Source organism: Hylobates moloch, unplaced genomic scaffold (assembly GCF_009828535.3).
Source record: "Hylobates moloch isolate HMO894 unplaced genomic scaffold, HMol_V3 SCAFFOLD_5, whole genome shotgun sequence".
NCBI classification, from domain to species: domain Eukaryota; kingdom Metazoa; phylum Chordata; class Mammalia; order Primates; family Hylobatidae; genus Hylobates; species Hylobates moloch.
The window spans coordinates 141,266,159-141,282,213 of NW_026652280.1; the positions used below are offsets into that span (position 1 = coordinate 141,266,159).

The following is a 16,055-nucleotide window of genomic DNA, read 5'->3' on the forward strand; positions in this document are numbered from 1 at the left end:
AAGTCAGCAATTTTTAAAGCTAATATAAAAAGAATGTTTTCTTCTCTGTAAAAGTATCGTTAGCACTTTCATTTTTGTGCTTACATTAATAAATGCCAGTATTTAAAAAAAATCCAAAATAAATGTCATGCAATTCCCTTTGCTTTGGGAAAAGTTCTTCCTGTTTTTGGAGATGACCTGTGATTGCAGGGACAGTTGCTTTGGACCCAGGAAAAAACAGCCCATACTCCAGAATTGAGTACAAACACCCGACTGTCCAAAGAAGGCTGGGAAGTGATTATTTCTATTTAATTGACTACTATGGCCAACTCTGAATTCTTATGTATCTAGATGGCCATTTTTTTAAAAAAAGTCAGGATAAGGTAGATATTCAACCCTAAATTAGGTTTCCAAAGACGAAAAGGTATTTCAGTACACTAAAGTTTTAACAAAATGTCAGGAGTACAGAATTGTAAGTGATTTTATTTTCATCATGTGCTTTTCTGAAATATTCTAAAATAAAGTCCCATTGCCTTTGTAATGAGTGAAAAAGGCATTTCAGGATTTGCAGGGCTTGGAGGATGGGCTCTGAGTCATTATGACCCTCAGTTATTGTTGAACAAAACTGAGGGAGAAAAAATTGTTTTCCTGGTTATTTTGATTCTGGATAAATGGACATGGAAGCTGCAGGCATTTACATTTTAACCACAAGGAAGTTTTTCAAACCACGCACACAAAAATCATATACCGTTTTGATAGTCAAACCCACTCAATGACAATGGATTTAAACTTTGACCATAAAACAGCTTTACGATTGTTTTGCTTCACTAGAGAAACAGGATATTGGAGGATAGGATCTAAATTTGATATTAGATAACTTAAAAAGATAAAAGTAAGCAGTATCGATATATATATACAATCTATCTATCTATATATATATATCTCTACCTATCTGTCTATAAATTCAGTGATGTATGTATGCTTTCTAGTGAATTTCTGTTTAAGTTCTGGATCATCCCCTAACTCCTACTTCCAAGGAAATTTCAGAAGAGGCCTTTTTTTCCAAGAGGCAGTAATGCTTGTAGTTTTTGTTCTTCCATGGAATCTTATACAATATGTGGTTCAGTCCCAGCAACACAAATGGATTTCACCCAGTTCTGTTTCAGTTTTGAAGCTGGGTTACCCCGTGAACGCCTCAGGAGCTGATATCATGTGTAACACGTCTCTGGTTCCACACCAGGAACACCCTGATTCCGGTGTGGTGTCTGGCACACAATTGGCATGCCTTCCTTCTGATGAATTGAATCCTTAAGTCCAAGGAACTGCCAAATCAAAACTTATTACCAAAGGTTGTCTACATTAATACATAGCTGAAAAAAATTCTGTAAGTACCTGCCCATTGATACAGCCTCCAGCAATGATATTAGGATCACTTGGACAGAACTTGAAGCAAAAGATGTCATCTGGGCTCTCCAGCATTAACTAAAGTAAACCCAGCAAATTCATGAAAGGATGAGAAAACAGATTAAGATCATGGCTAGAAAATAATATTAAGACAGTTAAAAGTCTAATTTTATAGGTATCTATAAGCAAGGTGTGTAGTCTATTCTCAGAGTTCTGCCTCTGCACTAAAAGCTGCTTTTGCTGAATTTTATTGTGCACATTGGCCATATGAGTGACCGTGAGTATGTTCTCAAGGGGACCCAGGTATTCCCCAACCCACCCCTCAGTGGAAACAAATTGTAGTTATTTTGGGAGCATGTTACAATGTTTATAAACAAAAAGACTATGAAATTAGTGTTCCTGAAAACCATGGAAGGGAAGATCTGTGAGGACAGGATTTGTGTCTGTTTTGTTGCTTGCTGAATACTGAGCCAGGCACTCCTGGAGTGGAGAGGGGATCTATAGGGTAGAAAGGTTAGAAAACTCTAGTGAGAGAGTGGCTCTGTTTTTCGTGGCTGACAAGAAAGGCTAGAGATCTTTCATTTTGATCTCTGGGTCTCTAATCATTAAAGTATCTAGAATCTATTACAGTAAAACTACCTCAATTCAAATGAATTGGGAAAAAGGAAGAAGGGGAGGCTAGGGTTTATTAGGGAAAGTCTTAATTATGCAATACTTTTTAGAAACAAAATATTATTATATTTAAAACACTGGAATAACTTAATCTAACACTATACACCACCCACCCATTGGCAGATCTCTTATTGAGCAGACCATAGAAACCAGAACCCTGTGTAGCAAACCCAGCCTTCAGCCTCATTTTATTTGAATTGCTATGTGTTTTGGTTGGTTTGAGTGGGGTTTTTGTGTGTTTTGGTTTGGTTTTAGTTGAGCTATTTAAAATTGGGCGATTTCACACAAAATCCCAAATTTCTCAATTCTGTTAACAACGGGACCACCTGGCAACAAGAGGGCAGCCAGCCTAGAGACGGGTAATGCACTCTCCAAGGCCGCAGTCCCTACCACTCCCCAGTGCTCTCCCACACATTCACCTTTATTTATTACCCAGTGATCCTTGGAATTGAGGAAACTCATGTGAAACTAAAATCTATTTGCATTTGACCAATTAGTATTTAAGTAAAGTCCATAAAAGAGTTTGTTTTAAAAATAGTTTAAACATTCCTCTTACAATCTTTGAAAAAGATAGCATGTTGATTTGTTCAATAAACAAATTGTAAACTTTAGTTTTGCTCAAATTGAATGATGACAAGTTCTGCACTGAAGAAAGCCTAACTTTATAAATGTTTGCAACATTACATGATTATAAAGTACTTTGCAATAAAACCTGCTAAAGGTAAACATGAAAGTAGTATTTGAAAATTTAGGCTACGTAGGCAACTCTCCCAAATTACCTGAGGGTGTATAGGGTCAGAGAAGCTCCAGAAAAGAATCAGTGATGGCTGCAGCAATAATTTACCAGAAAAGCGAACTCTGTCTTCAAAAGAAAGTCGCACGGCCACCGACACAGCTATTAGCCCTGATGGAAACACATGTAGAAATTAAAGTTGGCAGCAACTATACATGGAGAGATGTCTCTAGCTTTCGCTTTTCTACACAGCCACTCTTCATTTCCACTTTGTCCACAGGAGACCAAGAGTTTTCTTAGAGCTCTGCTGGCTAACGTGGTTGCCACTAGTTACATGCTACTTATTTAGCACTTGAAATCTGGCTGGTCCAAACTGACATGTACTGTTAGTATAAAATATACAGGGAACTCAGAAGATTTTGGAAGAAAAGAAAATCTTGTTTTGTTTCTTTTTTGTGAGAAAAGGGCCAGTGGAGGGTGAAAGGAGGAAGAAAGAGGACAAATACCTCTCTCTTTCCATGTTTCCACCTTTGCACATCCCTACCTACCTCCCTTGGCTGCTGAGCTCTTTAAAGGAGGCACATTTCCTCTCTTGTCTAGTAATCAGAAAGGCAGTGTTAGGAGGAAGAAATTTAGCCTTGGGAGAGCAACAGGCCCAAGCCAAACCCAGACTCTGCCTTATGCCATCTGGGTGACCTGAGTGAGTCACTTCCCTGAGTTGAGCTTGGGTCCTTTTGTTGTGAAACAGAGATAATGACAGGTGTGTGTCCTACAGGGTTGTTGGGAGGACACATGACAGTGAAGGCGTGGAAAGTACATGGCAGGTACCTAGCGAGCACAAAGCAAATGGAAGGTGTCTTATTGACATTGAACTAGTTTGCAACTTTAGATATGAAAGCAGCAGAGAATTTCAATGTTATCACAAAAGGGAATCCCCATCATTTCCATCTCACCATAGATAGTTGGATGCCACAAGACACAGGTAATCATTTTCTCCGTTGGGCTATGAAGGTCGGTAAAGGACTGGTACTCTTTCAGGTGGGTATCAGTCTTGTCCCCAAAGGTGCCTTCTTCTTCTGCGAGGTATTTCCAGTCATCAATAAATGTGTTCATGATTTCATTTTGCTGCAGGGCTATTTCAACACTAATTTGTAAAAATAAAAAAGCAATTAAAATATTGGTTTTTAGTATCTAATAATGTGACTATCCTAGCAACTCCTCCTCCTTCATTTATACTGAACAAAAAAAATAATTCTCAATTATATTTGGTAATAATGATTAACCTCATGTGAAATAAATGACTTAAGAGAAAAAACATCACGGTGGCATGTTACTCAGAACCTCGAGCAACTTCATGATCTGCCTCAGTTTCCAAGCCAAGGCTGTACTCTCTCCAGGCCAATGTCTGAGCATGCAGCTGCAGGGATGGCTGGACCTGGCCAGTCCTCCGTGTGCAGCACTCCCACAGCAGGCGTCTTTGCTCTGGAGCTCCTGCTGAGTAGGCTGAGAATTTGTCTGATGCTCTACCTTCCCGGTCCTGTCTCCTCCTCCTTATTTTTCACAGTGTAATCCTCAGTAAACTTCTGCCTCTAACTTGATGTCATTTGCTTCCTGGAAAGCCCCAACTGTCACAAATGGCAGTTTTCTTAGGCATATTCTGTACTAAATGATCACTTATCCTTAACAGGATAGCCCCAATACATACGTAATTCAAAACAACAAATAAGAAATTCTGAACAAGGGAAGAATTGGAGTTTAGAAGTGTGTGTGTGTGTGTGTGTGTGTGTGTGTGTGTGTGTAGTTTTAGTTGTCACAATGCCTGGGAGGTGCTACTGTGTTTAATTCCATTACCAAACCTCCTGCAATGCATGAGACAGTCCCCAAAATGAAAAATTATCCTGCTAAAAATACTAATATTGCTCCTTTAAGATACCATCTGAGTGCTAGGATCATTTGCTAATAGTCTAGGGACCTTGGTTTGACAGGCTCCTGTCTTAAAATAGTTACTATGATAGTTATTGTCCCTTTTTATGCTCAGATCTGAAAGCTCTGCATACTCCCAAAGTCGCTAAGAGCCCTCCCACAATTAGAATGCCACCCAAGGTTTTACCCTACTGATCAAAACTGTAAACTTCTTGGTTTTATATAGGTGTGGTAAGCTGAAAAAGTGGTTCTCAATTATGAATTTCTTAAAATAAGAAAAAACCCTTTAGATAGTTCAGTATAAACAGTAAAAATAGATACTTCTAAAATATAAAAAGGGCACCGTTTGATACCCCTGTCATTGATCATCACACTACCAGTCATTGCCTAATTGAGTCCTCTCTTGGTTAAATTCTTCTTGTATTTCATCTTTCAAAATACACCCCTTTCCTAAGACCTGGCCACTTAAAGTGTGATCCAGTGACCACCAACATGACCTGGGGCTGTTAGTAATGCAGAGTCGTGGGCTCCACCCGACTTACTGAGTCAGAATCTGCATTTTAACAAGAATCCTCAGGTGATTCATAAGCACATTGAACATTGAATAACCGTGTGTAGAGGACACTCGAGGCTTAAACACAGTTTCCAGTAGAAGCATTAGTAAGCATTTTCCAAATCATATTTCTTTCTGGTTAATCCCAAATGAGAAGGGAATTCTCAAGAGAAAAGTTAAAGACGTGGCTTTCGCTCTGGTTTCCCAATTCTAACTCCTTAGCCAGACTGGGGAAGTAATTCAAACGGAAGAAGTGAAAACACATCTTTCTTCTGGTTTCCGGTTTCTTGCTTTCCTGGAACCATGTAGCTCCTAAGAGTAACAAACTGGAGGCTAGCAAAACTGTTGTCTAGGAATTTTAACCCCGAAAGGGAGGTTTCTTAGTTGTTTTGTGAATCCCCCTGAAGTTCCTCTCTCTCGTCTCATGTCATTGCCTTCTTTTGCAAATAATGCTTCCCTTAAGTTTGTTTTAGATAAAATTCTATGAGAAAAATTTCCCATTTCTAAAAGGGCTTTCTTCCAGAACAAAATCAGGCTTACCTTAATTAAGAACTATTGAATAAACTTGAAGCAGTTTTAAAGCTGGAAGTTACGTTTGCAGTGATATAAACATGGGTTTCTTATCTACTCTTGGCCAGTGCTATTATAATTCCTGTGCCAATTTTCCTCTTTTTGCTTATAGATCTGGCTTCTCCTTCCCACATCTCAGGGAGGGAATCATAAAGCTGTCCACCATTCTTTTCTTTATAAGCATGGCAATTCAGAGGGAAGAATAAAAGCCCAGGTCTAAAGATAATATACAATGTGGATTTATTTTGAACATTTTTTTATTTCCTCAAGATCTAGTTTTCTCTGGATATTGATTATATGTAAACAAACTTCTCGTTTTTAATATTCTTACAGGAAAAATTGTAATGACTACTAAATTTTGATAAGGGGAGGGTGAAACTCAGGTTTTCTTGTTTCTACCTCATTGCCCATATAGCAAAAATTATAGCATCCTTCCTGTGAGTGAGTAGCAAATAATGTTCTCTCTGAATCATTAACTGAATTTTTGAGCCAGAGTCTCCCTAGGCATAGGTAACAACTTTGAAAGTTGTTGGACTTTTCAGGATATTTAATCCAGTATGAAAGAACCAATGACATTTCTTAAAAATAAAAAAGCTTAACTTGGGCCGTATATGAACTTGACCACCAAGTTTTTAATTTTGGAAAGAAATAGAAACCAGCCTATTAAGTATAACTGGAAGACTTGTCCTCCATTGGATCCACTTCTCTAAACTCTAGTATCAGCTTGATGAGAACTTGTCAAGCTGTTTCTCTGGTTTAGAAGCCCCAGAACTCTGCCCAGGGTCCTACTAACAGCTTAGGGGGCTGTTTTGAATATGCTTTTCTTTCAAAGCCAGTAAGAGTGCAGGAACATAGGAATTGGTGATAAGAATGAAATGTCCAAAAAGACATTTGAATTAAATTCAGGTTCTCATCTACAAAGATATTTTTGCAAATACTTATCATCATAATAACGTCCACAGCATTCTCCTCATCCTATAAAAAGTTAATGAGGAAGAGGAGTAAGGAGTAGAGAAAAAGACTTACATAAAAGTAACCGTGGTAAATACAAGTAAGTGTTAATTTGCAATTAGGAAAATATCCTCACACACTCAACTCCTCACACAGTTTGATGTGGCCTTAGCTTGACAGGGCTAAGATGTTGCTTAGCAATAGAAAGGAAAGAAATATCGAGAATCTGTAGAATGTGTCATACCTGACAACTGTCTTCATACTTTTTATCTAGATACCATATATGGAATTGTTTATTTAGACCTGTTATTCTATGTAAACATATACATTTTATGTTTTATTTTTTAAAATTTAATATACAATTTTTTACCTTATGGATGCATTGTTAAGAAAATCAACCAAAGGCTTTGATTGTTTGAGTGTCTCTTTTTCCTCTTCTGAGAATTCTCTTGGATAATATTGCGTAGTAGCATTTTTAGGATATGTCCTAATATATTAAAAGAAAATTCAATACCAAAGATTAGGTCAAAGAAGAGCAAATATGGGCCACAACAGGTCAAAAGTGTGTCTCTGTGACAATGATGTTAGGATATTATTTTATATTTAAATTATATACATTGAATTTTCTTTATCCTAGACAACTGATATTGACCACTATTCAAAGTCCACACGAATTTCTCTCCAATATAATCAAAAGGGTCTTATTTTTGTAAAATTTTTATTTAGAAATCATTTCAAACTTATAGAAAAGTTGTAAGAAGGGTATAAGGAATTCCCACACACCCTTCACCCAGATTCATCAATTATTAACATTTTGCCATCTTTATCGTTTTCTCTCTCTCTTCATTTCATTAAGTCAGTGTCCACCTCACCCCCTCATGGGACATTTGGCAATGTCTAGAAACATTTTTGGTTGTCACAACCTAGACATGCTACTGGTGTCTAGTGGGTAGATCCCAGGGATGCTGTTAAAAACCCTACAAAGCACAAGACAGCCTTCCCTCAAAGAGAATCATCCAGCCCCAAATGTCAATTGTGTTGAAGTTGAGAAACTCTGCTCTAAACATACAAAACTAGGAATAAGATATATTTCAGCAGTGATGGTGGCAGGAAGCCTTGCTCCATCTAGTATGTTCTTAGTGGCCTCTGTATGTGAACACCTCATATGGCATTGTACCTCTGGGCTTTATCAGTCTCAAGTATTAGACTGGGTGAGCCCTTGATCTTGGCATGTGGAGCTTGGAAAAGTCACAGGGCACAATCATTAAGAGTGTGGACTCTAGTGATTGGCTGCCTGGCTTTGAAGCCTGGTTCTATCATTTACTAGCTATATGACCCCTGAGCTAATTATCTAACCTTCTGTGCCTGTTTTCTCATCTCTAAATGAAATTCTTAAAGTAGCTAGTTCATAGTGTCATTGTAAGGATTGAATGTGTTGATACATGCAAAACTTTAAAAACAGTGCCTAGCACATTTTAAATGATCAACAAAATATTATGTAGTATTTGTGTTTGTTGAACAAATGTCAGCACAATGCAGAATGTCTCTGTGAGAGGTAATATATTAAATGGAGAGTAATCAGACAAAGGGGTAAAGGGAGTTTTTAGAATAATTCATTTTTTTTCCTTGTTTAGGTCAGTATCCATCGCAGAAGGCAGAGTGGTAGAAAGAAATAATATTAGTATTGGAACCAGAGAGACTTGGGTTCAAATCTCAGCTTCACCTTTTAATTTCTGCTCTCTAGACAGGGTTAAGTAAAAAATTAAAAGTTATACTGAAAAACAACAAAATAAATCATATTTCTATGTTGCTTGGTGGTTTTATCCAAGTAGCAACATGCCTAAGAGTCACTCTTACTTTCGAAATATGATTTGTTTTGTTGTTTTTCAGCAAAACTATTCATTATTGCTTCAGGTTTAAATTATGCCTGAAACATTGGGCTTTCATTTTTAACCTCCCTTTGCTTCAGTTTCTCTATTTGTAAAATGGGGATAGTGCCTACCTCAGAGAGCAGTTGTGAGGATTGAGTTGATGTGTGTAAAGCACTTAGAAGAATGCCTGGTATGTGGTGGGAACACTAGGCATTTGCTTTCACTGTCATTATTCTTTGAACTTCATCTTTGATTTTTCTTGACTCCCTCCAATAAAATCACATATCCTACTTTCTCTACCTCATACCAGCTACCCTTCCTAATTTCCTGCTTGTAATGCATGGTACCAGCATTCTCCCAGTCATCTAGGTTTAAACCATTTGAGTTCTTTTAATTCTTTGAAAAAAATTTTTTTTCATTTTGTGGGTCAAGTCCTGCCCTTATTTCTCATCTGTTTACTCCCTCTATGTAGGAACACTGTCAGTATCATTATTATTAGTCTGTATTCTGAGTCTACCTACTGAGTCTACCCTGGCTGACTCATTCTCGGTACTTGTCTGTACCCTAGTAGGAACATAAAATAACTCTCTGGCTGGCTTGACTTAGAAATTTGTCTCAAAATTCAAGTTCATTTGGTACTAATATATCACCTCTCTCCTTCCTCTCTTGCCCTCACTTCTTGATATTTATGGATGTCTGATGTCCTCCTTCCCTGCCAGGACTTGACCACCAATTCTTGCCTTTCTCTTTACTGCCTCTTGTTTTGGCCTGTCTGTTCATCTTCTTCTCTTGTTTCTGACTCATTTCTTGGCCCAACTTTTGGAGTCCGTATATATGTGCCCTGACTTTAACATTGCACTTTCATGGGTTTTAACCTGTTAGTTCACATAGATCTGAAAAGTATCTTCTGTATTGCATTCCATGTTCCTGAGCCCTGATTCTCCTGGTCATGACCTGTCTCACTGTGTATTTCATAACTCTTCACTTAACACTGAATTCAAGTCTGTCATCATTCTGCACATTCTTCCTTACCTACGGCCTTTTCTTCCTGTTTTCCCTCCTCCAATCTTTTTTCCCCTCCATTTAATAAATATATGCCAGGAACTCTCCTAGGAGTTGGGAACATAGCAGTAAACAAAATATACAAAGTTTTTACCTCATAGAGCTTAAATTCCAAGGGCAGAGTGAAGAAAATAGAGACGATGAAAAACATAAATCAAGTGATTATGGCACAGTGGAGAAAAGCAGAGCTTGTTTAGGAACAAGGGATGATGGGGCTGGAGAGGCACACAGTGCCTCGTCACGGAGGAAGGAGAACCTCATATGCTATCCTAAGGGCTCTAGATGGATGTATTTTTCAACTGATGGAAGCCAGAGAAGAAACCTAGACAATGAAGTAACACCATCTGATTTGATGTTTAAGAATGATGACTTAGGTGGTAGAACAGAGCAATGAGGGACAATGGTAATATGCCAGATGAGAGATGACCAGCACTGTCATGATAAACAGCATCACCCATTTTCCCACTCCAGTCTTTACAATCTTCTATACTTGTATCTCATTTTCCTGTTATGATTTTTAAAGGCATTATTGAATATAATTAGATCTTCCTGAATTGAATTACTCTGTGGAGATCTATGTGTCATCATCATTAATCCATTTCTATTTATTATAAAAAGCTCTCAAAATAATAATGGAAGTTACTAGATTTTACTGTAACTGGCAATAAAATTACATACAGCCATCACATACTTACCATTTTGTCTGAGTGCTTATGTCCTTTATTTGGGGGATTACTTGCATGCCAACATCTTTTTCAAGTTGTTTAAGGGTAAAATTTTTATCTGGGTAGGCTGTACATTCAATATAGGCATCTTTTACACTGGAAGCATTCTGGTCACTGAACTTAATTGGTGCACCAAATTCACTTCGTTTTCGAGAAATCATATATGTAATCTGTAACACATGTAAACAGTAAAGGTAACATAATGAAGTCACTGAAGAAAAGCTGACGTGTAGGCAATGTTGGTACTCTGCTCAGATCCACTCAGAGCGCTTTGTGCACTTTCTGTGAGCACCTCCAGCTCTGCATGCTTTCCATTCACATGAGCAGCACCCGCTCCTCCTCTTTGGAGGGCTGCTCTAGGGCTATTGAGACCACTTTGCAAGCAGGTGCAAAGAACAGGAAGTAACTGGCAGTTTCATCTTGACTAATGGTGGACTGGCAGGAGGGATACATAAACCCCTCTCCTTGGTTTCTGTGTGGGACAACTCTGAGGTATAATTTACACTCCAGAGGTCCTCTTTGGGTTTGGCTGAAGCCTTCCCTCTGCAGACTTTTGCCTGAGAGTGCAGCCTGGCAGGGCTTCCTCCATATCCCTGTTCAGCTGCTTGTCATGTTCTCTTCTGGGGCACTTTCCTAATAAACCACTCACACACAATTCCCCCTCACAGGAGTTCCTTTGAGAGGGAATGCCACTATATTAGCTTCCTACAGCTGCCATAACCAAGTACTACAAATGGGGTGGCCTAAAACAACAGAAACTTATTCTCTTACAGTTGTGGAGGCTAGAAGTTTGAAATTGATGTGTTTGAGGGTTGTTTCCTTCTGAAGGCTCTGAGGGAGAATCTGTTCCCTGTTTCTCTCCTGGCTTCTGGTGACAGCCAGCAATCCTTGTGTTCCTTGGTTTGTGTATCCATCTTTCCAGTCTCTGCCTGCTTCTTTACATGCCATTCTCCCTGTGTCTCTTTGTCATCCCATGGCCATCTTATCACAAGGACACCAGTCGTATTGGATTAGGGGCCTACCCTACTCCAGTATGACCTCATCTTAAATAGTTGTACCTGCAATGACCCTATTTTCAGATAGAATCACATTCTGAGGTGCTGGAGGTTAGAAGTTCAACATATCATTTTTTGGAGACAAAATTCAACTCATAACACCCACTTAAGACAATGACCGTTCTTCTATAAAAGCAAACCAAAACAACACGCCAAAAACTATGCTTCCATAGCAAACACAGTAAACCTTATGAATCCTTCAGGAATAAGTGTTGTTCAGCTACAGGGAGGTAATGATTACAGATCATATATAATCCTCTAACCTGCTTTGTAGATTCCGTAACTGATTCTTCCTCAATTTCTTTTTCACTGCCCAAAGAAACCCATGGTTTAGAGACAGGTGGTTTATAAATATACACATCTTCAGGAATATGTTCTTTATATTCTTCTTGTTCTTCTGGTACTTCTGGGGGCTAAAGTAAAATAAATAGCATTCTACAATATATGCCCAAGTTTAGGTTATAGCTATATGTATATACTTTGCAACAAACTTTACTTTTATATAAATTCATTAAGCACCTTCTTACTTTTTTCTTGTCAATTCACACTTTTGAATTATGAAAAGGAAACAAAGCAAGAAAAGGAAACAAAGCAAAAAAGGAAAAAGAAAAAAGAGGTATCAAGAATATAGAAAGAGGAAAAGACAGTAGACAAGAAGAGATATATATACGCATCTCTACATATAAATGTGTATATATATATATATATACACACACACACTGCTGATATATATATACACATATATATACACATCTTTACATATAGATGCTGCTTTATTTGTAATAGTAAAAAAAATCAACCAAATGAGTATCAATAGAGGAATGGATTGATGACAGTGTGGTAAAACCATAAAATAAAATTCCATAGAGCAGTTATAATGAACAAATTTGATCTACATATATATGGTATCTAAATGTACTGATATTGATAGATCCTAGAATTTTATAATTTGGTGAAAAATGAAGTTGCAGACTGAGTATAAAAATGACACAATTTTTATGTGAATGTTAAGTTAATAAGACTATAAAATCCATTATTGTAGAACATAAATATATGGTAAAGTGTAAAACCACAGGCAAGAACAATATGTAACAATTTAGAATAATGGTTCCTTATAGGGAGGAGTGAAGAAAATGGAATTAGGGAGGATATGAGAGGGAGTGGAATATTGTCTGTAATATTTATTTCTTTTGTTAAAAAAGTTTTAAAGTAAATATAATAAAAATTAATATTTTAAAATTCTGGATAATGAAGTGTAGATATTTATTATACTACTCTCTAGTTTTTTTCTAAACATTTAAAATATTACAATAAAAAATTAAAAACAGAACAGCAATCACAAAAATAAAATTGAAAATGTTAAGGCTAAATGAAAGATGATTTTTAATTATAAACTGTTAGTTTTTATTTATTTTTTTTCTTTTTGAGACAGGGTCTCACTCTGTCACCCAGGCTGGTGTGCATGGGCGTGATCATGGCTACTGTAACCTCCACCTTTCCGGCCCAAGTGATCCACCCATCTCAGCCTCCCAAGTAGCTGGAACTACAGGCACGTGCTACCATGCCTAGCTAATATTTTTATTTTTTGCGGTGGCAGGGTCTTGCTATGTTACCCAGGCTCGTCTGGAACTCCTGGCCTCAAGTGATCCCTCCTCAGCCTCCCAAAGTGCTGGGATTACAGGCATGAGCCACTGTGCCCAGCCTAGATATTTTTTTAATTATGTGGTTTCCCTTTATTCTTATTGCTTATTGGACAGCCACACAAACCTCTCTGTCATCCTCAAACAATTTAAACAAACCTCCCAAATTGCTTCCTTCAATTTGACCAAACAGGAATGGAAGATCGGAAAGAGAGTCTCATACATCTGTTACCTTTCTTGCCCACCTTGAACAAAGGGCTTTACCTATATGAATCCTCATGAAAGCCCTGGAAATGTGCAATCATGGTGTCACCATTTTACCAGTGAGAGGCTCAGTAACTTACTCAAAGTCGTGGAGATGGCAAGAAGAGAACAAGGAAAGCGGTACTCCAGATTCACTGTTTCCTCTCTCATGAGGTCAACGAAGGGCAAATCTGCTACCCTGAGATACTTGATTTAGTTCATCCCCCATTTACTGCTTACTTATTCTAGGTGCCAGAACCTGATCTGGGTCCCAAAGAAACAGAGCTGAACAAGAATAATCATCACTACGTATAGGGATCCCCCAGACGTACCGCTTCCGCTTCCTTCTGCTAATCAACAAATTGCCCAGCCTGGGCAACATATGAGACCTCATCTCTACAAAAAATAAACAAAATTAGCTTGACGTGGTGGTGCATGCCTGTAGTCCCAGCTACTTGCGGGGGCTGAGGTGGGAGGATCGTTTGGGCCTGGGAGATTGACATTGCAGTGACCAGGATTGTGCCACTGCACTCCAGCCTGGGTGACAGAGCAAGAGCCTATCTCAAAAACAACCACAACCACAACAAAAACAAACAAATTACAAGGGCTTGGGGTTTGCTCACATTTAAATAGTTTTCTTTGCCCTCTTCAGTTCCAATAAGATAAAAGTTAAGTCCATATTTGAAGTCTTTGTCATAAACAAGCAGAAGCTCATTTCCAGGATATTCCTACAAGAATATAATTGAGAGAGGAAGTTAATGTTCAGTGGTCATTCAGTTTATTTTGATGCTAACACAAAATTCATATTTCTCTTATCAACCAATTATAGAAGATAACCATTGTGCTAATCTATGGCTGATAACACCAAATTGCAAAATTATTTTATTAACTTTAAAAAGCTCGTAAAAACATAATGCATCCAGGGAAATGTACATGCACTTCTACTTCTAACAGGAAAAAGAAGCAGTTTTTGTTTGGTATTGTGCTCTGTAGCATGCATAGAGATAAATCAGAGCCAAAATTATGAATTAAACAATTAAAGCAGAAAATAAGGATAGATTTATATTCTAGTTAAAACTGGGCAAAGGCGGAGCACGGTGGCTCATGCTTGCAATCCCAGCATTTTGGAAGGCCAAGGTGGGCAGATCACTTGAGCTCAGGAGTTTGAGACCAGCCTGGGCAACATGGAAAAATCCTGTCTGTATAAAAACAAAAATCAGTTGGGCATGGTGGCCTGTGCCTGTGGTCCCAGTTACTCAGGGGGCTGAGACGGGAGGATTGCTTGAACCTGGGAGGTGGAAGTTGCAGTGAGCCATGATTGCGTCTCTAGCCTGGGAGACAGGAGTGAAACCCTGCCTCAAAAAACAAAACAAAACAAAACAAAAACTGGGCAAGGATGAGCTTTTCTGGGTGTGGGATTAGATAACAAGTCATTGATGAAACTTTGCTTTTCACAGATGATCATCAAACAGGATTCCCAAGGAGGGGTGGGCAAGCTAGCACTTGCCCAAAGCGATGGGGCCAGATTTGAACCAACAACCTCTCCAACTTTTGTCATTATGTACCAGGAACTTCTTGGGGTAGGACTGAAAATAAAGAGGGATATTGTGCCTACCTGGACAATTTTTTTGACTGGGTGGAAATCAGATACTGCAGCTCTGTTGCGCAGGTCCTCAAAAATATCTTCTTTATTGATAAGCTTATAAGGTTGTTCATCTGTGACATCTTCATCTATTCGACAGTTAAATATTTCCTGCGTCTTGGTGGTTAATACTAAAGGATAAATTTCTGGATGACCTAGGAAAGACAAAGTGGAATTTGGACATTAAATATGACCACTTAAAATATTAGCATTAGAAAACGTGCAATTGCTTGGTTTTAATAATTATCTTGGTTAAAATTTTAAGACTTTAAAATTATTATTGCTGTATTTAAAGTAAATATATCCATTATTTTTTAAATGCCAAAAACATTTTTAAAAAAGAAGAAAATAACAATGGCCCATAATACTACCTCTCAAGAAAAAAAACCTCTATTAATATTTTGCTTTATTTTCTTCTAGTCACTCCATACGTACCTCATGTGAACTTCTAAATACTGCTTTTAATATTTACCATTACGTCACAAGTATTTTACAATGACACTAAGTAATCTGTCTAAAACATTATTTTAGATGAATTGAATTCTATAGCATAATTTGAAACAATTCTCGTGTTGGTAAGCATTCTGATTTCTTTTCTTGCTTGTTTCCAATTATTGTAAATAATCCTACAAACAAATATCTAGTTTATAAATTTTTATTGCATTTCAAATTATTTTCTTGGGATAGATTTAAAAAGTGAAATTATTGGTTGGAAGGTATGACCACTTGTTTAGGCTTTCAGCCTGTATTACTTTCCTAAAACACCCCAACCTCATCCTCTCCCCTGCTGCTCTCTCTTACCAGGTGACTGGCTTTTTATTTCACAGAGAAAACAGGGTCCGAATAGCACAGAATCCTGCCAGGTCCTGCAGCCCTGCCCATGTGCTAATCAAAACGGGCACCACCTTTCTGCCCTTATGCACTCAGAGGACCTGCCCTCCTCAGCCACCAGGGTCCATTCAACTATTCCTTTCCTTTCAGCTGTTCTTACTTCCATGCCGCTTTCCCTCAGCATGCAGATTTGCTCAATGG

The 16,055-nt window shown here is 38.0% G+C and overlaps 1 protein-coding gene across 2 annotated transcripts in view; it reads right to left on the minus strand.

Moving 5' to 3' along the window:
- The window catches only part of DNAI3 (dynein axonemal intermediate chain 3), a 70,319-nt gene that overhangs the window by 36,059 nt on the left and 18,205 nt on the right, over window positions 1-16,055 (minus strand). For both annotated transcript variants that reach the window (XM_032151982.2, XM_058439869.1), the window contains 8 exons: window positions 14,997-15,178; window positions 14,005-14,109; window positions 11,762-11,911; window positions 10,414-10,613; window positions 7,156-7,272; window positions 3,742-3,932; window positions 2,835-2,959; window positions 1,372-1,461 (listed from right to left, as the gene is read on the minus strand). In XM_032151982.2, coding sequence (XP_032007873.1) covers window positions 1,372-1,461; window positions 2,835-2,959; window positions 3,742-3,932; window positions 7,156-7,272; window positions 10,414-10,613; window positions 11,762-11,911; window positions 14,005-14,109; window positions 14,997-15,178 — 1,160 coding nt within the window. The remainder of the gene's footprint in view (window positions 1-1,371; window positions 1,462-2,834; window positions 2,960-3,741; window positions 3,933-7,155; window positions 7,273-10,413; window positions 10,614-11,761; window positions 11,912-14,004; window positions 14,110-14,996; window positions 15,179-16,055) is intronic.